We start from the raw sequence: 23,409 nt of genomic DNA, 5'->3' as shown, positions 1-23,409 counted from the left end.
AGAGGGCTGGGTCAGAATCAGGAAGACTTGAGTTCAAGTTCAGCCTCAGATACATACTAGCTGTGTTACTTTGGACAAATATCTTTTTCTGTTTTAATTTCCTCATCTGTTAAATGGGGATTGTAATAGCTCCTGCCTCCTATAGTTATGAAAAACAACAAGATAATGTATGTATTAAGGTTTTGAAAATAGTGCTGGGAAAATATTAGCCATTATTATTATTATGACCATTTTACCCTGTCAATGTTTAGAAAGTCATTTCCTTAACTCCTTTATCTCACTTACTCCAGCCTGCTGACCCTCCAAGGACTTAAAGCAGCTGACCCTGCTGAGGACTTAAAGACTCCCCTCATTCCATTGACAATACCCTGTTTGCTGTATTCTACATTCTACTGCAATCATTTAACTTGAGCAGACCATCTCATTGACTCTATCCAGTTTCAACAGCACTTCTTTTATTCAGCTATTCCACTTCATTGTTTCCATTGTATCACACTCACTGCAACTAATCTACTTTACCTCAATTACCGTGTGTAGGTAATAAGTATATTGCTACTTTACCGCAGATTAGCTAAAATGGCAGGAAAAGGTAATGACAGATGTTGAAGGGGATGTGGGAAAACTGGGACACTGATACATTGTTGGTGGAATTGTGAATATATCCAGCCATTCTGGAGAGCAATTTAGGACTATGCTCAAAAAGTTATCAAACTGTGCATACCTTTTGACCCCACAATATTTCCATTGGGCTTATATCCCAATGAGATTTTAAAGGAGGGAAAGGGACCCACATGCATAAAAATGTTTGTGGCAGCCCTTATTGTAGTGGCAAGAAACTGGAAACTGAATGGATGCCTGTCAATTGGAGAATGGTTGAATAAATTGTGGTATATGGATGTTATGGAATATTATTGTTCTGTAAGAAATGACCAGCAGGATAATTTTAGAGAGGCCTGGACAAACTTACATGAACTGATGCTGAGTGAAATGAGCAGAACCTGGAGATCATTATACATTGCAACAAGAAGACTATACAATAATCAATTCTGATGGACATGGCTCTCTTCAATAATGATATGATTCAAACTAATTTCAATTGTTCAGTGATGAAGAGAACCATCTACACCCAGAGAGAGGCCTGTGGGAACTGAGTGTGGACCACAACATAGCATTCTCACTCTTTCTGTTGTTGTTTGCTTGCATTTTGTTTTCTTTCTCAGTGTTTTATCCTTCTTGATCCTATTTTTCTTGTGCATCAAGAAAACTGTATAAATATGTTCACATATATTGTATATAACATATATTTTAATATACTTATCATGTATTGCACTACCTGCCATCTAGGGGAAGGAAGGAATAATTTGCAACAGAAGACTTTACAAGGGTCAGTGTTGAAAAATTACCTGTGCATGTTTTGTAAATTAAAAGCTTTAATAAAAAAATGAAGAGGTTTAGCATAAATGACCTTTGGATTCCCTTTTAGCTCTAATAATAACAATAGCAAGCATGTAGATAGCATTTTGAGGATTTGAAAGTTTTTTATGAATATTATCATATCACCTTTTTTGGGAGATACATGCTATTTACATGCCATTATTATCCTCACTTTACAGGTGAGAAAACTGAAGTAGACAGAAATTAAGTGACTTGTGTAGAGTCACAAAGCCACTGTCTGAGGCTGAACTTGAATACAAGTCTTTTTGACTATTGGACCAATGTCTCACCTACTACACCAGCTGGTTGCTCTGAATTTCTGAGCCTAGCATGTTATGAACCATTCCAAATCACTTATTCCACTGTGACTGCCCCAGTTGACAATGACCTCTCCTTCCGCTCCATACAAACTTAGTGTGGTCATTTTATCTGGCCTCGGGTTACCTGAGAATCCAGAATAGCTATTAGATCTGTAAAAATAACAATGTATTCCTGAAGCCATGGTGCTGCCCTGAAGAATTAGTGCCCAAGAATGCAGTTTCCTCAGGTTCTTGGGATGACTGGATTGAGGTATAGCCAGGGGAGCTAAGAATAGAAAGGCCAGATCTACCTTCTAATATATGCTGATCTATGCACCAAGCACTCCCATACATCAGGATTCTTGTTGCAGATCCTGTATCAAAACCAAAGGTGATTTTTTGAACACCAGTAGGGCTAGAAGTTAGCCCTGCAGGCAGAGTTATTTGGCGTTAACTCCCTTCTCTTGCCCAAGTTTACATTTGTTTGCTTCATGCCCCACCCCCTCCTAGGCCAGGGTTGGGGGTGGGTAGACCACACTGCTTTCAGGTGACTACTTAAAAACTCTTCCCTCTGAGCAGAACTCCTTTCTACACAGATATTATCATCCCTGGACCACAATTGCAGACCCCATCCTTCCTAGAGAATCCTGCCAGACTCAGCAGCATGTCTGTCAGGACTTTTCCCACTCTTGCCAGGATCTACCTCTTGGGTGTGCTCTTCTCCATTTTCCCAGGTATCTGTCCTGTTCTCACTGCTTCTCTCCTCTTCCTCACTGTCTCTGTAGGGCTGCGGCTCTAGTTAGCTTCTAGATACCGCTATCCCTATCTCCTCCCTGTCCTCTCTTCTGTGTTGTTAAGAGCTATGAAGTTTAGATGCTTCTTCTTCTAGTTGCTTGGCTTCAACTCCTAGGTAATCTGGGTTTGGACTGCTATTTCTAATTAAGAGCTAGTTCTCTTTGTTGTGCTCCCTAAACTCCCCTTCTCATGAAGGTTTTGTGTAGGGCTTACTGTTCTTGCTATGTCCTCTGCAGGTTCCAAAGCCCAGGTGCGGCTAGTGGAGACAGGAGGACAAATCACACATGAAGGCCAGTCTGTGACCCTGACCTGCCAGGCCTCTGGCTTTAACTTCAAGGAGTATATCATGGCTTGGTACCGGGGGTTAACTGAGAGCCACAGGGAGCTGGTGGCCAGCATCAGCCCCAAAACTGGCAGTGACAAAATATACAGCCCCAGAATTCAAGGCAGGGCTTATGTCACCAGGGACAATGTGGACAAAACTGTCTCTCTGACCTTGAGCAGGCTTCAAAAAGAGGACTCAGGCACATACTACTGTGCCAGACTCACTCTGCTACAGTCCAGGTAGAGACCTTAACACAAACCTGAGATTAGAGCCCCAGATAACTGTGCTGTGTGGTACTCTTTGACTATATCTGGGGAAGAGAAGAAATAGGCTCTCCATGTGTGCATTTTTGAGTGTTCAGAGAAGGGAAGAGAAAGGCTTTGTGTGTGTGTCTGTGTGTTTACATATGTACATGTATACAGAGAAAGGAAGAAACAAATTATATGTGTGTGCTAAAGTAAGTGGTAGGACTTTTCTCCCAGCCTGAAGTATTACTTTGCAATCTTGAGACTTTAACCACTGCTTCAGGCTCAGTTGATGGCCTCCACCATGCTTCCTCATGTGCCCCCCTGGAGCTAGGACTCCAGACTTGATTCCTGGGAAGATAATCAGTGACTAAGAGCAGGTGGAATTCAGGCTGAAATTCTGCTGTGAGAGCACATTATTGGTGCCATGAACCTGGTCCTGGAATTGAGTCAGCTGTGGGACCAAACAGGAGGAGTAAGCTCCCTTCTGAGGGTCTTTCCAGCTCAGGAAAACAGAAGAACTAAACATCTCTACCCTAAGTAGCTCAAAGTCTTAGTTCAAAGGAATCACGAAAGAAATGATTGGTTGCTGCCCTCAGGAAGCCTTTTCCCCACTATTTATTACTTTTTGAGGCAGGAGATACAAGTATAAAGTATTTGTTCATTTTGCTGAAGAGAAAACTGATTCACATGAGGGGAGAAATGTGCCTAGATTTACCAAACTTAAGCAGTAGAGATTTAAATCCACTCCTTCCACTACAATGTTTGCTGGCTTGTAAGATCTCAGGAAAAGTCCTTTTTGAGTTCTTTCTGTTGTGCCACAGTTCTCTTTAAATTGTTCTGCTTCCCTAACTGGTCCTACCTCAGTTTCACTAATTGTCCTGACTCAGTTTCCCTAAATTGTTCCGTCTCAGTTGCCCTAATTGGTCCTGCCTCAATTTTTAATATCTTGGTGGGACCTCCAAATATAATGCTGGAAAAACTGCGGCAAGATAGAAATTAGAGAGTTTTTAATATTTTCTCTGAAAGGGAGAGATTTACTGGGACCAAATGGATCCATGGTTTGGTACCAGGGCTGAAGGAGACTATAATCTTCAAGAATCCAACATCCAGCAGCCAATGTGAATTCCCATGACATATGTATACACAGTAGCTAAACAAAGGTAGTAGGGTAGACTCCAAGTTCTAGTGAGTGGGAATCTCCAGGCAGGAACCATTAATTTAGTTCTGACAGGTTGGGGGGTAGGACCATAAATTCTAACAAACTGGGAGTTAAGAAAGTGTCTGGCTATAGACAGAAAGTCTGGATCCCTCCTTTTTGAGTTTACACATTGACAATTTATAACCTCTGAGTTATACCAGTCTTAATGCACTGGAGGGGGAGGAATTGTAACTACGGGGATTGAGGTAGAACAATTAAGGAAACTGAGGCAGGACCAATTAGGGAAACTGAAACAGAACAGTTTAGGGAAACTGAGTCAGGATAATTAGGGAAACTGAGGAAGGACCAATTAGAGAAACTGAGTCAGAACAATTTAAAGAGAACTGTGGCATAACATTTCAACCTACGATTTAGATCTGAGAGAAAGAAAGGCTCCAAAGATCCTATCAAGGACAAAGTCTTTTTTAAACTTGTGTTGTAACATTGTTATTAAAAAATCTTTTTGGGACTCTCAGTGCTCCAGACTATGCACAGTATGCTATGTAAGGTTCAGATGAAGGGAAATACACATAGCAAGGGGAAATGAAAAGAGAGATGCCCTTGCACACAACCTCTCTAGCAGTATCTCTAGGGCACTTAGGTCCCACAAGGCTATTCTGTCCATCGCCTATCCTTCTACTAAAGACTGTCACATTCTTCAGGTGCCACATGATTAGGGCCAACCATTAAATATCATCAGTGAAAACTGCTCCTGCTCCTCCTAGTCTTTCTGTTACCTTCAGGAAGCAGTGGTGTTGAGGACAGGTTGATGCCCTTGTCAGGATTATTAGTAGCTGCTGCCTTCTTGATCCCATAGCCAAACTCTACTGACTTTTCTGCTGTACTATCTCTCACTCATGGATCAAGGATTTCAAAAAACTTTCTTGGGGTGATGAGAGGGAAATGGAAGGGACCTTATCTCTCACCCTTGAAGGATGGAAAAGAATAAAGAGGCATTTGAATGGAAATTGAATGGGCAAAACCCCCCAGAGGAGAGTCACTAAACCAACATATTCAAGGCGTAGGTTATTTACTTTGCTCCCTGATCATAAACCTACTGCAGCTCCTATAGAATAAGGACCAAACTCTATAGATCATCTTTGAAAAGTCCTTGAGTTTTGCCCTCTTTTGCCTTTTTGCTCATAGTTCTTTCCAGATTCTCGGCTCCAAACTCATTTCTGGATGTTCCCATGGCTCTTATCCTACTTGGAATGCCTTTCTTACTTCTATCTCCCTCCTTTATCTATCATTGCATTTTCAAGGCTCAGCTTAAGTCTCATTTACTCTGTCAGGTCTTTACTGTCAGCCCATGCTGACTGTTTCAATCTCAAATTCACAATTGTCTTTCCAATGATGTTCTTAACTGCATATTCTATGCTACATTCTTGTGCCCATTTCATTTTGAAGAAGGAATTATCTCTTATATGCTGACCATGGAACTCTGGAATTGAGAATTGTCCTCCCATGAGGACCACATGATGACCAGAGACTCAGCAACAACAAGTATAAATAATGAGGATCTTGTAAAAGGGATATTATTTAGCACTCCATTTCTACATTCTTTCCACTTCCAAAATCTTCACTTCAATTCAAGTTTCCATGATCACTTGAATTGTTGCAATGTCCTCCCATTTGGTCTCCCTGTCTCAAATTTCTCCCATGACAATTCATTCAACATGCAGCATGACTTTTCCCTCATCTGATCCACCTCCTCAATATTCACCTCTTACTCACCGATAAAACCTCTCTCTTTATCTGCCTCATTTTTAAATTTTATTTAATCTCTATTTTATTCCATCAAATGAAATCCCAGAGTGCAGCTACCAAGTCTGACTCATGTTTTATCTTTTCCTAGCTTTCAAACTGAAAAAACTATTAAATTTAGAGTTAGGACAAGGTTATATTCCAGAAGGCTTTGAATTCAATTTGGGCTTTATCTTATAGGTAATATGATGTTATTAAAAGGTTCTGAGTAGTGAAATGATGTGATCATAATTTTCTTGGTTTCTTCCAAGGCTGAGAACAGTTACCACATCCCAGAAGATCCATTTCTGAATCTACATCATTGGCAATGTTCTGTCACTTTTAAAATTAACTTTTTTGAATATAATCGTTTAATATTTTATTCCCCCTCAATTATATGTAAAACCAAATGTTAATATTTGTTTTGAAAAATATTTTCTTACTTTCATGCCTCCATGAGACATTGAGAAGACCAGTAATTTGATATAGGTTATATTTGTGCAAGTATGAAAAACATATTTCCATATTAGTATTATGAAAAAGACACAGATCAAAAAAATCCTCCACAAAAATAAAGTTAAAAAATTATACTTCAATCTGCATTCAGACTCTATTGGTTGTTTTTCTGGAGACAGATAGCATTTTTCACCATAAGCCCTTTAGGATTGCCTTGGATCATTGTGTTGCTGAGAATAGCCAAGTTATTCAGAGTTGATTATTGTAGAATATCTGTTACTGTGCTATGTTCTATATATAATGTTCTCCTGGTTATGCTCATTTCACTTTACATCAATTCATGTAATTTTTGGTTTTTTGAAAAGCATTTTTTTCATCTTTTCTTGTAGCACAATGGTATTCCAGAAAAATCATATATTACAGCTTGTTCAGCTATTCCCAAATTGATAGGTATTCACTCAATTTCCAATTCTTTGCCATCACAAAAAGAGCTGACGTAAATATTTTTGTACATTTAGATGCTTTTCATTTTAAAAAAAAATTCTTTAGGATACAGACATGGTGGTATTATTCTAGATCGAAGTATATACATGCAGATTATAGCTCTTCGGGCCTAGTTTCAAATTGCTCTCCAGAATGATTGTATTAATTCATAATTCCATCAATAATATACTAGTGTCTCAATTTTCTCCCATCAACATTATTATTTTTTCTCTTCTATCATATTATCCAACCTCATAAGTGTGGAGTAATATCTCAGACTAATTTTAATGTGCATTTCTCTAATCAATAATGATTTACAATATTTTTTCCTATTACTCTAAATAACTTTGATTATTTCATCTAAAAACTGCCTTTTCATATTCTTGATTATTGGTTGGAGGATGGTTCTTATTGCCTTTTTATAAATTTGAATAAATTCTCTACATATTTGAGAAATGTGATCTTTATCGGCCTTTTCAAATTAATTGTGGTTCACTTTATTGTGGACTTGTATCTTATTTCATTTTAGTAAGCAAGCATTTATTGAACACATCCAATGTTTAAGATACTAGGTACAATCACAAAAACTAAAACAAAAAAAAGAGATTCTGTCCCCAAGAAGCTTCTATATTGATGGATGGTACAACTTTTATGCATAAAAGTTAGTATAAGAAAATCAAAGGAAGGAGAGATCGTTAACCACTAAGGGAATCAGGAAAGTTTTCCATATGATATAAATTGATCTTTGAAGGAAGCAAAGGATTCTATGAGGTAGGGTGAGCATGAAGAGCATTCCAGGTAGAGTTTGTATTTTATTTCAAAGGCACTGAGGAAGATTGAGTGTAGTGGTACATACCAATATTTCCTATATTCCTGGGGAAGCTGAGGCTTGTGGATTGATTGAGCTCCATCCTGGAATTAATTCATTAATAAACTGATATTATGTCATCACAGTAAGTCTAGCATCAATATGGTTAGCCCCTGAGGGGAGGGGCACTAGGTTACCCAAGAAAGTGTGTCCTGACCAGATCAGAAATGTAACTGGTCAAAGCTCCCCTATCAATTAGTTATGGATTCAGATATGTGACTGGCCATTGTACTTCCAGTCTGGATGAAATAGAGAGATCCAGTCTCAAAACATGAAACTACAGGGTATTGCGGGTCATTGAAGGTACTTGAGAAGAGGAGTGAATTGATCAGACCTGTGCTTTAGGAAAATTAATTTGGCATCTGGGGGGGTGGATAGATTCAAGTGGGGAGATCAGAAGCAGACAGACAAATTAAGAAGCTATGGCAACAGTACACTTAATAAACTGGAGTGTTGGCAGAGAAAGAGATAGAGGAGAGATGTTATAGAAGTGGAATTAATGCAGAGAAAATCAGAGAAAAGATGTTATAGAGATGGAACTAATAAGATTGGTTATTGATTATGTATGGGACATGAAGGAAAACTAAAGGTCAAGGATGACTAAGGCAATTAGGAAGCATAGAGTTGGAGTCAGGAAGAGCTGAGTCCAAATTCTGTATTTATTACATTTATTAGCTGTGTGACCCCGGACAAGTCATTTGATGAAGATCATGGTAACACCTGCCTTCAAAAATTGTTTTGAGGATCAACTAAGAAAATGTTTGTAAAATACTTTGCTAGACCTAATATAATTGCTAGTTATTATTATTTTTACTATTATCTCTGTTGGATTTCTGCTTCTATTAATATGTTAACATGGAACAGTTAAAAAAAAGATACAAATAAAGCAAAAACAGTTCCTGCCCCCAAGGAGCTTACTAAATAAGACCTCTCTCTTTCCCTCCTCCCTCCCCCCACCTCTTCCTTCTCATCTCCTCTTCTCCTCCCCCTCCATCTCCCTCTTCCCCTCCCCCCCACTCTTCCTCTCTCCTTCCCTTTCCCTTTTCCTCTTCCTCTGCCCCTCTCTCCTTCCCTCTCCCCTTCCTTTCCTCTTCCCCCTCTCTCTCCCTCTTCCTCTTTCTTTTCCCCTCCCCTCCCTCTCCTTCTTCCCTCTCTTTTTCCTTCTCCCCCCGCCCCATTCTGCCTCTTTCTTTCTGTCTCTTTCTCTGTCTCTCTTTGTGTCTCTATTTCTCTGCCTCTCAAAAATGGGAAATAACCTTAGAGGGAAAGCACTAGTATCTGGGGGGTGGAATGGGGTGAGGTAGGGTGGGGAAAGGCTTCTTGAAGAAGGTGGTGTACCACATATATTGTATCAAGGATATACTGTGACATATTTAACATGTATAGGACTGCTTGCCATCTGGGGGAGGGGGTGATGGGAGGGAGGGGAAATGTCAAAACAGAAGTGAGTACAAGAGATAATGTTGTAAAAAATTACCTAGTCATGGGTTCTGTCAATAAAAAAATTATAATTATTAAAAAAAAGACAAAAAAAGAGAAGGTGATGTACCTCAGGCTAGTTTGGTGGTTCAGGTTAAAGAATAGAAAGGAATAAGACCCATTTATAGAACATCTGGCAATGAGCAAAAGGTTTACTTCACCATAGGATGGGAACTATATTCTGTAGTGATGTAGCACTGCTTCAGTTAGCACCAACTAGATCATGCTGGTGTGACAGAAGGCCTGAGAAAGGATTTTCTGATATATTTTGTGATCAAGTTTTTGTACTTTTAAAGTCATAGCAATGGTTTGAGCCTTAGTTTTTAGAAGATTTTAAGTCTTGAGAATAATTTCAATGCTTTTTAGGAAAGAACTTGCCTGATCTGTATTTTAGTAAAGCCTTAGAAAAAATTAGCCCAGCCAACATAGTATAGATCCTCATAGATATTGCTCCTGGGGAATATGACTTCAAATTTGACACTTACTACTTTTGTGACTAAGAGAAATCATTTCCTTTCCCTAGCCTTATTTCCTCAACAGTATTGAGGAGTATATGGCCCTAGGTAAAATGTTTATATCCAAAATAGTTGTCTAAATATTGCTTATGGGGATAGATATCTTTAGGATCCTACCTACTTTGCTCCAAAAGAAACTTTGTTTCCTGCCTGGAAGAGAGCAAAAGAAGGGATAAAAAGGCAGGGTACTCAGTTCTACTCTAATAGGGGGCTACTAGACCAAGATTATATCTGTTTCCTCTAATCTCTTCCAATATTGCTGGTCTAGAAGCATACACACACACATATATAAATATATAAACATATAATATATATATATACATATATATATATAATGTGCACACCTATGTATATGTATATATGCATGTATACATACACATCTATATCTATATATGTATAGTTTTAAAAGTGACAAAGCTGCTAGCTCCCCTGGTTACTATCTCTTGAAGGGGGAGGGTATCCAAAGCTTACATTTGCAGGCTTAACTCCTTTTTACGAAATACTAGTTACACAAGAGACCATCACAAATTGTGAATATTTATCTAAGTGCTAGCAAACAAATTTAAATTTTACATAGTAACACATACCTAGAAATAAATAAAAATGAATGAATCTTTTAAATGGGAATGAGTTGATGTCTCCATCAATCAAAAGAAAGGACATAATCTTACTAAGTGGAAAGTCCCTGAAGTCTCTAGGGAGACAAGCTAGAAATGAGACCTTTTGGAAATTCAGTCTCTCCTTCTCCCTCAGCAGAAGCATCAGTAGTCTCTTTTGACTCCTTGAAATCAACTTTAAGAATCTGAAGCTGGAGATGATTCTGGGAAGATGATAGAGTAGATGAGAAAATTTCAAGCTCTCCAGATTTCTCCTACAAACAATATAAAATTGCATCTCAGGACAAATGTATACTAGTGAAAAATAAATAAGACTTGGGACACTGGAGGGGACTGATGTAATATCATTTTGTGATCTCCTGATTTTTTTTTGGGGGGGGCTTCTATTCTTCAGTGATTCAGGAAATCGTGGGTCTTTTGGTTTTGGAGTCTGCCTCAGGAAAGCCCCACGCCCAATCTGTCTACTTCTGAATAGATTATTTATCGGTTCATTGGTGACTGATGATCTGGTCATTGATAATCAAATTTTGGAGAACAGCCCTCAACCTGGAGATTACTTCCTACTCCTACCCTTGAGTCATGGAATTAGCATATCTATGGTAGAAGCCAGATAAAAGTATCTCCTTAGCTTTTGTTTCTTTACTGAATTCCCTTACAATTCAGTCTGCTTTGTAATGGCATTATTATTACTTTCAATAAACTTTGCCCCTTGACTAGGAGATGGGTTCAAGCCTGCAAATTCTTTTGAGACACCTGGCAACACTGGTCTGGGACCCCAAACCTTTGGGGTCCACCCTTACCAAACTCAATAACTTCTCCTGGGATAACCAGGGAAGTCATGAAGAAAGACCCCAGGATTGAGCTTTGGCTAGTGAGAAGTGTAAATACCTACTTGATAACTCCTCTGAAATGCAAATAGATAGCCCTGGGCCTAGCTGTGCTAGAAGTAGCTTCCGCCCCAACCCAGGGTTTGAGGCTTGAAAGAATGAGGGAATCTCTTCTGGTAAGGACCATTAAGCGCAGCTGGCTGCCTAAATGCAACCCTGGATGAGAAGCACTTGGTAAGTGCAGAAGCACTGGGGTAGAAATATTTCCAGCTTCCAGGTACTTACAGGAGGGTGGAGTTCTTGTTTTGGAGTTCCAGGCTAGAGGGGAGAACTAAAAGAAGACCTGAAGATGAAGGCACTCTCTCCATCCCCAGGATTAACCAGTCTTATTTAAAAAAAAAGAGTAGGCAAAAGAGAAGGAATCCAAGCATAGAAAGTTACTATGGGAATTAGGGAAAACTGGAGCTCATCTTCAGAGGAGGATACTGAAGCAAAAAAAAAAAAAAAGCCTCACCTACCTCAAAAACTAATGTTAAATGATTAGCTGCTCCCAAAGAATTTGTGAAATTCAAAAAACCTTTAAAATCAAATGAAGGAGACTGTGAAAAAACTAAAAAACAAAACAACCCAAGAAAAACAAAAAGATTATGAAAATAAATTCAATCAACTATCAAAAGAGATTGAGAGTTTTAAAAAAGAAAATAACTTTGAAAGTTTGAGTTGGGGAGGCAGATAGGTGGTGCTGTAGATTGAGCACCAGCCCTAAAGTCAGGAGAACTTGAGTTCAAATCTGATCTCAGATATTTAACACTTCCTAACTGTGTTCCCTAGGCAAGTCACTTAACCCCAATTGCCTCAGAAAAAAAGTTAGAGTTGGGTAAGGGTAAGTCAATGAAGTTATAAAAGCCCAAGAAGTAATAAAATAAAATATAAAGAATGAAAAAGAAGAGAATGTGTTAAGAAAAACAATACATAAGTTGAACACATCAATGAGAGAAAACATAAGAATAATTGGACTTTCTGAAAGCTATGTTCCCCCAAAAGATAATACAATAATACAAGAAATAATCAAAGAAAATCGTCCTTAAGTTATAGGACAAGTAGAAATATAGAAAATCTAACAATCATCACCTGGAAGAGATCCTACAAGGGAAACATATAGGAACATCATTTCTAAGTTATGAAACCCCTAGATCAAAGAGAAAATTTTATAAGCAACTACAAAAAACAACAAAAACAATTCAAATATTGTGGAGCTACAATGAGATTTACACAAGATTTGTCATTGACTACAATAAAAGACTACAGGACCTAGAATATTATATACTGACAATAAAAAAAACTGGGGTTGTGACTGAAAATATCATATCTAGCAAAATTAAATATATTGAGTGAAAAATTGGACATTCAGCAAACTTTCAGAGTTTCAGGATATGGTTGCAAATAAGCCTGAAGTCAATAGAAAATTTAACATAAGAGCCAATATCAAAGGCTGATTTCAAGAGATTCAATAAGGATAAAATCTTTATATTCTATACTTGGAATTGAAAACCATATCTCTAAGACTATCATTAATAATGAAGTGGTCCAAAAGAAAGGATGGGATAGAGATGAGTATGATTTGATTATAAAAACAAAACCATGTAGGAAAAGGTAAAAGGAATAATTATGTTAATTATGCTATAAGAATTAGGTATGAGAGCAAGAAATGACAAGGAGGAATTAGATGGAGAAGAGAGCTGGTAGCTCTGAAATCTTAGTCACATTGGGAATAGGTTAAATAAGGAACAGCATACCAAGAAGGGTTTAACACCCTCCAAAATCTATAAATAAGAGGAGGAAGAAATAGGATAAGATGGGGTGTAGAAAGGTGTGTAGATTAATGGGAAAAGGATAAAAAGGGAAGGAAAGAGTAGAGTGAGATGATATGGAAAGAATTCTTGGGGTGTATGGGTAGGTTAAGTAATAGCAAGGCAAGTTAGCAGGTTGAAGTAAAAGAGTTAGCAAGGACAGGAAATGAGATAATGCATAATGCTCTATTTGTATGTATGCATGCATATATAAACATACATATATGTGTTTATATGTGCGATCATGTATGTGTATACATACATATATATGTCTGAATGTGTACGTATATATGTGTGTGTATATAAATATAAATGAATCTGTGCTTGACTGTAGCTTGCTTCGGGGAGATGGAAGGCAGGGGCAGATGGAAGGCAGGGGCAGAAATAGGGGAAAAGAATAAAATAGAAAGTCAGCAGCAGAAAACAAAAGAAAACCATCAAGGAAGCAAAGAAAAGATGGATAGTTCTGAATATAACATATTTTATTATTATATTGCTTTGTTGAAATGGAAATTTATTGTTACATATTTTGAATCCTTTTGAATATTCTGCTGTTCACATTTCTTTTTTTCCTGTCTTTTTCTTTTTTCTTTCATTTTATACATTTTCAATTCAAGCTTTAAAATAAAAAATGGGAAAAATGTTTGATAAGAGTATTGCAATGTGATTGGTTTCTTTTTGTAAAAAAAAAAAGAAGAAGAAGAAGAAGAGTGTGCAGTTCCTTGTATGTCTCTCTATTAAAGTAGGGGTGAAGAATAGGTCTCTTTTCCAAAGTTCTTATGTCAATTCTCCTCTTACCATTGACTCATCATTTTTTCTATCTATACAGGAGATTCTTATGTAAAGAAGACCTTTGAAATCCAGGTTGGAATTATAAGGGGGTTAGAATGGATGATCTCTAAGATCCCTTCTAGTTCTAATTCTATGATTTAATCTTATTTCTGATTTCTATAAAAATCAGAGAACTGAAAAAAGACCTGAAGACTGAGGAACTTCAGAGACTTAATTGTATTCCTTAAATCTCTGTGTAATCTTGCCATTTGGAACTATTCCCAGGGTTTATGTCAAGCTATGTGTCACTGTGTGACTAGGTCAGCAGACACAACAATACAACTTCTGGAGCATGTGAAACAAAAACCCACAGCAAATTGAAGAGAATGTGTTGTGAAGAGTACCTCACTCAGAAACATACTTTGGTACCTCTTGTCCCAAGATAGGCTTATCTATATATATCTAAAATCAAGGAGCTCCTTGATTTTAGGATTACCCTCATTGACTCTAGAGGAACAAGGACAACAGAGGAGGCAATATTCAGAAATTATATATCTGGGTTATGAGACTAGCCCAGGATAAGGTCCTGGTTTTTGGTATTACTGTCTCTGATCAAAGTTCTTTGGAAAAAACTATTTCTCATTCTAGCTACCTGAGAAGGAAAAACCTTCATGTATTTGAAGGATGACCACATGGAAAATAAGTTAGATATATATATCTTTTCCTGAGAAGGAAAAACTCAGATAACAAGTAAGCAGGCAGAACCAAAAGAGGCAGATTCTAGTTTGGTGTGAAAAATAGAAAAACTCTTAGCTCTCCAAGCTTCCCCAAAGCTTGATATGGTATGATGGTTTTCCTCTCAATCAGATTCTTTCATCAGAAGCAGGATAATTGCTATGTTGCATTTGTTCCATACAGGACTCCTGTTTGGACATTGGGCATGATGCATGTATCAGTTTTCTGATACTTCTTCTAACCAATCATTATTTGGACTAGCACATCTGCAACATGAACGAAACAATAAAGAATGCCTCCAGGTGTCTATGATATCTCTGGATTCCTGGTCTTTAGTGGCAATTGTATTTCAAAATCTCAATGATTTGATCAGAAATGTCATTGAAAAGAGAAGTGACAACAGTTACCTGAGTATCTGGTCATTGTCATCACATGCTATTCATCCAATGACCAAGAATTCTAGCTTACCTAGATTTAGCTGTTTATCTAGATTGGTTGTGGAGCTAGCATACATTCATGAACAGGTCCTGGAGTGCTAGACACATTTGAGGGGAAAAAAAACCCAGCTTAGACATAATTAAAGAGCTTCATCCTCTCCTGCATCTTCCTTTCCCCCACTTTTGATTTTAGAGACAACTCCACACAACTCCTTTTCCATCTGTGCTTTCTCTTCTCAAAAACTGGATACTTATATAGATTGAGTGATGAGAGACAGTTGGGTAGCATAATAAAATGACAGACTTGAAGTCAGGAAGTCCTGATTTCAAATTCTATTTCAGACATTCACTATCTACGTGACCCCAGGAAATTCACTTAATTTCCCCCAGCCTCAGTTTCCTCATCTGTAAAATGGTAATGCTAATAGCATCTATTTCAGAGCTATAAAGATCAAATAAGATGATGTATGCAAAATGCTTTGTAATCCTTAAAGTGCTATATAAATGAATGTGCAACAAGGTATGATAATTATCTGTGATTGTTGGAATCTTTACAAAGTGTTAAGCCATCGGAGTTAATTTAATCTTAGAGTTATTTTGGGCCAGAACTTGAACTAGGTACTAAGTACAACTGATGGAAACAATGCTTGTGTTCATACCTTTAGAGAGCTCATAAGTATCTAAGAACTCAATGGAGTTCACATGTTTGGGAGATTTCAGAGAGCATGCTGGGAGATATCCCACAATCCCACTCTCAGAGAAGTAGCATAAATTCAGTTCCTATGAGCCACTTGAGAGAATTCTGGGAAACTTCAACTGGGGATGGAGACAGAGCACTCTGGGAGATACAGAAGCCTACTCACCTCAGTTGGAGATTGAGAAGCTATGAGTCGGAGTTGAGCTGGAGGCTGAAGAAAGCAGAGGCAGAAGCCAAGGACAAAGCTGCAAGATCTCTTGGAGCCAGGCAGAGAGATAGACCTCAACTAACCGGGCTAATTTGGAAGGAGAAATAAACGTTTGCATTTTTACCAGCTGGCTGCGATTTTGGAATAATTATTTATTTCAACTGAGACTAAGGCTGCTTCCAGGAAAACCACCACATGTGATCTCTTCTGCGATGGTGGACTGAAATTCGTCTTTGTCTCTTCAGTCTGTGTGCTTCTTTCCATGTTATTCCACATATATGTATGTGTGTGTGTGTGTGTGTGTGTGTGTGTGTGCGTATGGATTAAAACTCTCTCATCTACAATAAGAGAGACTGAGGCAGAGGTGTGAGCCAATGGCACGTTATTAAAGGATCCTTGGTTCCCTCTAATGAAATGGAACTCAGATCTTCCTCATGATCTGAGATGCCACCTCCGTCCAGGACCTTATTTTTATTGAGCTAGATTTCAGTCATTCCAGAACAGCCATACAAATACAGAATAATTGCATCGATTGATGTGTGATGCATAAGCTAAAATAAGTAATATGTCAGCAGCATTACAGGTTGGGTGAAACAAGGAATATTTTTACATATGATGGACAGGATTCTCCTTAATTTGGGCAGGAATAAATGGTACAAGCTTTCACAGTCAGTGACTAAAGTGGTCATAAGATGGTCATCTTCTCCTATTGCACAAGAGATTGGTCTGAAGATACAAAAATGTTTTTTGGATCTTTCTATATATTTGTGATCTGTGCCAAGCTGGTCTTGGTCACCATCCCAATGCAAAACAAGGATGGAACATGTTTAGTTAATTTCCTATAGTGAAGCAAGTGAACTTAAATCTGCAGCTCACATCTCTAAAGCTTTACATACAGAACTTTGTTATGATCCTATCAAATTGATTAATACTGATTGGAATAAGAGTAGGAATACAAATGAATTATTTTTCTCAATGCTTGACAAAGGACCTACAAAAACATACTGGCAGGTGTGTGTGTGTGTGTGTGTGTGTGTGTGTGTGACTTGAGAACAGGAAAGTGTTCAAGATGACTACAACTTAAGACCTTGTATGAGTTTGAAGAAGGGTGGACCCTTAACAGAATTCACTTCTCTTCATTTCACACCAAGAAATATTTAAGTACTTATTTTGTGTAAGTCACTGCTATGTGTTAGGGATAGAGAAATAAAAATAAGTCATTGCTATTGTTAAGAATATTGTATTCTAGGGAGAGAAATCTCATATTTCATTACTAATGGTGTTAAGTATAAATATTTTGAGAAAAATTTATATTTTTACTAAAAGAGAAATACCTAGAAAACTTATGATCTCAGTTAGCTATGCCTATGGTGGATTTCAGGAATCACTCATAGACCCTTGATTTCTAAAAGTTATGTTGAAATTATCTAGCTCCACTTGATGGCAGTGTTTTCCATGACAAATTAATTATCTTGAGTGTTGGTAGAGCATTACAGCACCAAAAGGGGAAGGAATGAACTTTCGATGTGTTGGGACCAGTATGAGAGCACCAACTACTGAAGGAGATGGTGATGGGGGTGTGTGTGAAGTGGGATATTGGATGAGTGAATAGGAGGCAAAAAGTTTAGTCCATCCCTGTTCACAGTTTATGTCTATTCATGATTTAGGTATCCAAGATAGGGTATAATGGTTCCCTGACCCCTTGATAGAACATATTTTGTATTCCCTGGGTCTTGTTCCTATTCTGAACATCCCAGTTGATTCCCATAGGTAGCTCCCCAAATAACTTTGGATTGTAGCTATCAGTGAACTCAATAGTAGGTCCAGTACTTAAAGCCCTTCAGCAGTTTGTATGAGTGAGAGCCATCCAGAAGAATGCCACAATCGAAAAAGCCCTTTGGCTTAATAATAGTTAACATTTATATAGCACTAAGCACTAGGCTAAGCAGTTTGCAATTTTTATCTTATTTGATCACCACAACAATTTTGAGAAGTAGATATCATCATCACCATTTCACAGCTTGGAAACTAGAGGCAAACAGAGGTGAAGTCATTTGCCCAGGATCACATACCTAGTAAGTATGTAAAGCAGAATTTGAACTCAGATTTTCCTGATGCCAGACCTGGCACTCTATAAACTCTGTGCCATCTAATTGTCATGATGTTGACATTTAAGAAGCCATATTCCCAGATTGTATGTCTATCAGCCCCATAGAAAAGTCTTCATGGAGATCTATTTGAAATCTTTGGCTAGTCAGAGAGTGACTAAGTTTAAATTGTTTTCTGTCCAATCAAATTGGGAGATGTTGGTCAGTGTTAGTCAACATCCTTGAGCAATTAAAGAATTAAATACTGAGCTTCCTGTCCCTCAAAGAGTTTAGGCTGAGGCTGAATGATTAGCATCGTCAGAGAATGACAGAGTTTGAGAATTGGAAAGGACCTTAGCAGCCATTTAGTCCAACCCATACTTGAGAGGAATTCTTGCTACATAATATACCCAATAGCTTTTTCTTGTACTCCTCAAAAGAGAGGGAACCCACCACCTCTTTAGGTACCCCATTCTTCTGGTCTGGGTGATTTGACTTAAATCCCACTTTTCCCCTATCCACACTAAGCCATATCTCAGAAGCAAGCTGGGCACTAGTATGCCCTTGTCCCTAGCAACAATGCTCCTTGGTTATTGTAAGCATAATTAGTTGCTTGTTATCTATTACTTCCTCTGTGGTTTGTAACCATTCCTCACCTCCTGTTTGCTCTTTGGCATATTCTGCCACCTTTACTGAGGAAGATCTTTCATATGTTCATGCACATATAGGACTCTTGTTCATCATTTGTTTCAAAAGGGACCAATGACATCAAGGGACTAAGTTTTGACTTGTGTGTAAATTGGATTCTTTCTTCCTTCCAGAATCATCAGAATCCAAAGGCAAGACAGAAGACAAGATGAGTGGAGGCGGAGCCAAGATGGCGGAGAAGACACACGCGACTTTCTAAGCTCTTCTCTTACCCTCTTTATCAATATTATATCGAGCCTCAAAAATAGTCTTGACTGCTACAATTCGTAAAGATAAGAAGTAGAACAACTCACCGGCCGAAGAAAATCTGCAGTCTTGCCAAAAAAGGTTGGTTCCGGGGCCAGGGGGGAGATCGGCGCAGACTGGGAGAGAAATTAGGTTCCGAGGAGAGTCTCAAACCGAGGGTGAAGGCACAGATCTCAGCACAAGCGCGCAGCCCCAACCCGCAGTACGGGGCTTTTCCTTGGGGCAGTTGTGATCCTGCACGGCAGGAGGACGTAGCCCGGGTTAGCCTCCAATCTGCGCAGTGGGGGGCTCGGCTTGGGGCCATAGAGCTTTTCCAGGGCCGATTTGCATCAGGCAGAGACGCTGGGCAGAGTTTGTGGCGGTCTGCGGTCTGCGGTCTGCAGTCTGCGGTCTGTGGTGTGGGGTCAGTGGCTAATACTCACAGTCCCACAAGAGGCTCCGGCCTGGGGCAGTGACACTTTCACCCCTTAGTCTCTAGCCGAGGGCAATCGATAATCCACTCAGCCCTACTAAGCAGTTTGATAGCCTGGGGCAGTGCTGAATCCACTTCCTGTTGGGGGAAGGGAAAACTCTCACTCAGAGCACTCCCATACCTCGGAGCCGGAAATCGGTTTACATCTTTCCCTGCTCTGAAGAGGAAGCTGGTAACCCCCTTGCCTAGGAGACCTACCCTAAAGGCTTTAAAACATGAATAAAAAGATGAAAAGAACAATTGACAGCTTCTATGCAGAAAAAGAGCAGGTCAGCAAAACTGAAGAGACCTCAAACAGCAAAAATGCATCAGACTGTCCTCCTTTACATAATGCTCTCATAGAAGAGACCATTAAAAGTCTCAAAAGAGAGTTAGAAGATAAATGGGGAAAGGAAAGAGAAGCCTTACAAGAGAGCAACAACTTCCTGAAATACGAATTGGAAAAAGTAAAAAAATCTCAGGAAAGTAAGAATTGTGAATTGGAAAAAATAAAGAATTCACTAGAAAGTAGGATTTGTGAATTGGAAAAGACAAAGAACTCGCAAGAAAGTAGGATCTAGAATTGGAAAGAAAATAATTCACTAAAAAAATTAGTGAAATGGAAAAAATTCCACAGACCAAAACAATACATTCAAAAACTCAATTGGACATATACAGAAAGAAGTAAAAAGCTAATGAAGAAAATAATTCTTTAAAAATTAGAACTGAACAAATTGAAACTAATGATTCATTGAGACAGCAAGAATCAGTCAGCAAAAAACAAAAATGACAAACTGAAAACCATGAATTATCTACTTGCAAAAACGACAGACTTGGAAAATAGATCTAGGAGAGATAATCTGAGGATTATTGGACTTTCTGAAAACTATGATGAAAAAAAGAGCCTAGATACTATTTTACAAGAAATCATCAAAGAGAACTGCCCAGATGTAATAGAATCAGAGGTAAAATAGGCATTGAAAGAATTCATCGAACACCTTCTGAAAGAAACCCTAAAAATAAAACACCCAAGGAATATTGTGGCAAAATTTCAGAACTATCAGATTAAGGAAAAAATTTTACAAGCAGCCAAAAAAAAAAACCATTTAAATACCGAGGTGCCACAATAAGGATCACCCAAGATCTGGCTGCCTCTACATTAAAGGAAAGAAGGGCCTGGAATATGATATCCGAAAGGCACAAGAACTTGAGATGCAGCCAAGAATAAACTACCCAGCTAAGCTGAGCATTTTCTTCCAGGAAGAAGATGGACATTTAATGAAACAAATGAATTCCATTTGTTTCTGAAGAAAAAACCAGAACTAAACAAAAAATTTGATCTCCAAGAATAGAACTCAAGAGATGCAGAAAAGGTAAAATAACTTTTGAGAATTGTATTTCCTGTTGTGGATATACAAAAAGAATACATGTATAATTTGATTGTACTGATATAACATAAAAAAGGGAAGTAGATAAGGAAAAGGGATGATGGCAGAATAAGGTGGGAAGGAGGGATAAAAAGAGGGAAAACACATCCCACAAAGAGGCTAAGAAACTTATCATATCTGAGGGAATTTAGAGAGGGGGAGGAACATTGTGTGAATCTTACCTCATCAGAGTTACTCAAAGAAAAATAATTGACATTTGTTTTAGAGAAATTCTCCTCGCCTCATTAAAAACGGGGGAGAGGAAAAGGAAAAGAAAAAGAGTAATAAGGGAAGGAAGGGGGAAAGACTCAAAGGGGGAGGGAGGGATTATAAAGAGGATAAAGTATCGTGATACAAGAGGGGTACATAAGTTTAAAAGGGGAAAGAGGGTTGGGGGAGGCAAGAATAAGTAAAGCACAATCTGGGGTTATTAGGATGGCAGGAAATACAGATTTAGTAATTCTAACCGTAAATGTGAATGGGATGAACTCCCCCATAAAGAGGAGGCAGATAGCAGACTGGATCAAAAGTCAGAACCCTACAATATGTTGTTTACAAGAAACACATTTAAAGCAGGGGGATACATATAGAGTAAAGGTAAAAGGCTGGAGCAAAATCTATTATGCTTCAGGTGAAGTCAAAAAAGCAGGGGTAGCCATCCTTATCTCAGATCAAGCAAAAGTAAAAATTGATCTAATTAAAAGAGATAAGGAAGGAAACTACATCCTGCTAAAGGGTAGCATAAACAACGAAGCAATATCAATATTAAACATATATGCACCAAGTGGTATGGCACTCAACTTCCTAAAGGAGAAGTTAAGAGAGTTGCAAGAAGAAATAGACAACAAAACTGTAATAGTAGGAGATATCAACCTTGCACTCTCAGAATTAGACAAATCAAACCACAAAACAAATAAGAAAGAAATTAAAGAAGTAAATAGAATATTAGAAAAATTAGGTATGTTGGATCTTTGGAGAAAATTGAATGGAGATAGAAGGGAATATACTTTCTTCTCAGCAGTTCATGGAACCTATTCAAAAATTGACCATATATTAGGACATAAAGACCTCAAAATTAAATGCAAGAAAGCAGAAATAGTAAATGCTTTCTTTTCAGATCATGATGCAATAAAAACTACATTCAACAAAAAGTTAGGGGGAAATAGACCAAAAAGTAATTGGAAACTAAACAATCTCATCTTAAAGAATGATTGGGTGAAGCAGCAAATTATAGATACAATTAATAATTTCACTCAAGATAATGACAATGATGAGACATCATACCAAAATTTGTGGGATGCAGCCAAAGCGGTAATAAGAGGGAATTTTATATCCTTAGAGGCTTACTTGAATAAAACAGAGAAAGAAAAGATTAATGAATTGGGCTTGCAACTAAAAAAACTAAAAAAAGACCAAATTAAAAACCCCCAATCAAATACTAAATTGGAAATTCTAAAATTAAAAGGAGAAATTAAAAATATTGAAAGTAAAAAAACTATTGAACTAATTAATAAAACTAAGAGTTGGTTCTATGAAAAAGCCAATAAAATAGATAAGCCTTTGGTAAATCTGATTAGAAAAAGGAGGGAGGAAAATGAAATTAGTAGTCTTAAAAATGAAAAGGGAGAACTTTCCACCAATGAAGAGGAAATTAGAGAAATAATAAGGAGTTATTTTGCTCAACTTTATGCCAATAAATTTGATAACCTAAGTGAAATGGATGACTACCTCCAAAAATATAGACTTCCCAGACTAACAGAGGAGGAAGTAAATTGCTTGAATAGTCCCATTTCAGAAAAAGAAATAGAACAGGCAATTAAACAACTCCCTAAGAAAAAATCCCCAGGACCAGATGGATTTACATGTGAATTTTACCAAACATTTAAAGAACAATTGGCCCCAATGCTATATAAATTATTTGATAAAATAGGGAATGAAGGAGTCCTACCAAATTCCTTCTATGACACAGACATGGTACTGATACCTAAACCAGGTAGGCTGAAAACAGAGAAAGAAAATTATAGACCAATCTCCCTAATGAATATTGATGCTAAAATCTTAAATAAGATATTAGCAAAAAGACTACAGAAAATCATCTCCAAGATAATACACTATGATCAAGTAGGATTTATACCAGGAATGCAGGGCTGGTTCAATATTAGGAAAACTATCAATATAATTGGCCATGTTAATAACCAAATTAACAAAAACCATATGATCATCTCAATAGATGCAGAAAAAGCATTTGATAAAATCCAACATCCATTCCTATTAAAAACACTTGAGAGTATAGGAATAAATGGACTTTTCCTTAAAATAATCAGCAGCATCTATTTAAAACCATCAGTAAGCATCATATGTAATGGAGACAAACTGCAACCATTCCCAATAAGATCTGGAGTGAAACAAGGTTGCCCACTATCACCGTTACTATTTAATATTGTATTAGAAACGCTAGCTATAGCAATAAGAGCTGAGAAAGAGATTAAAGGAATAAGAATAGGC

General features: G+C 37.8%; 1 protein-coding gene across 1 annotated transcript in view; it reads left to right on the top strand.

Moving 5' to 3' along the window:
* The window catches only part of LOC100914708 (Ig heavy chain Mem5-like), an 81,954-nt gene that overhangs the window by 5,467 nt on the left and 53,078 nt on the right, over positions 1-23,409 (top strand). The window contains exon 2 of the mRNA XM_031947692.1: positions 2,765-3,052. Within this exon, the coding sequence (XP_031803552.1) occupies positions 2,765-3,052 (288 nt within the window). The remainder of the gene's footprint in view (positions 1-2,764; positions 3,053-23,409) is intronic.

This window comes from Sarcophilus harrisii, chromosome 1, assembly GCF_902635505.1.
Source record: "Sarcophilus harrisii chromosome 1, mSarHar1.11, whole genome shotgun sequence".
NCBI classification, from domain to species: Eukaryota; Metazoa; Chordata; class Mammalia; order Dasyuromorphia; family Dasyuridae; genus Sarcophilus; species Sarcophilus harrisii.
The sequence above is the reverse complement of the archived record's forward strand: the minus strand, read 5'-3'. Positions and strand labels throughout refer to the sequence as shown.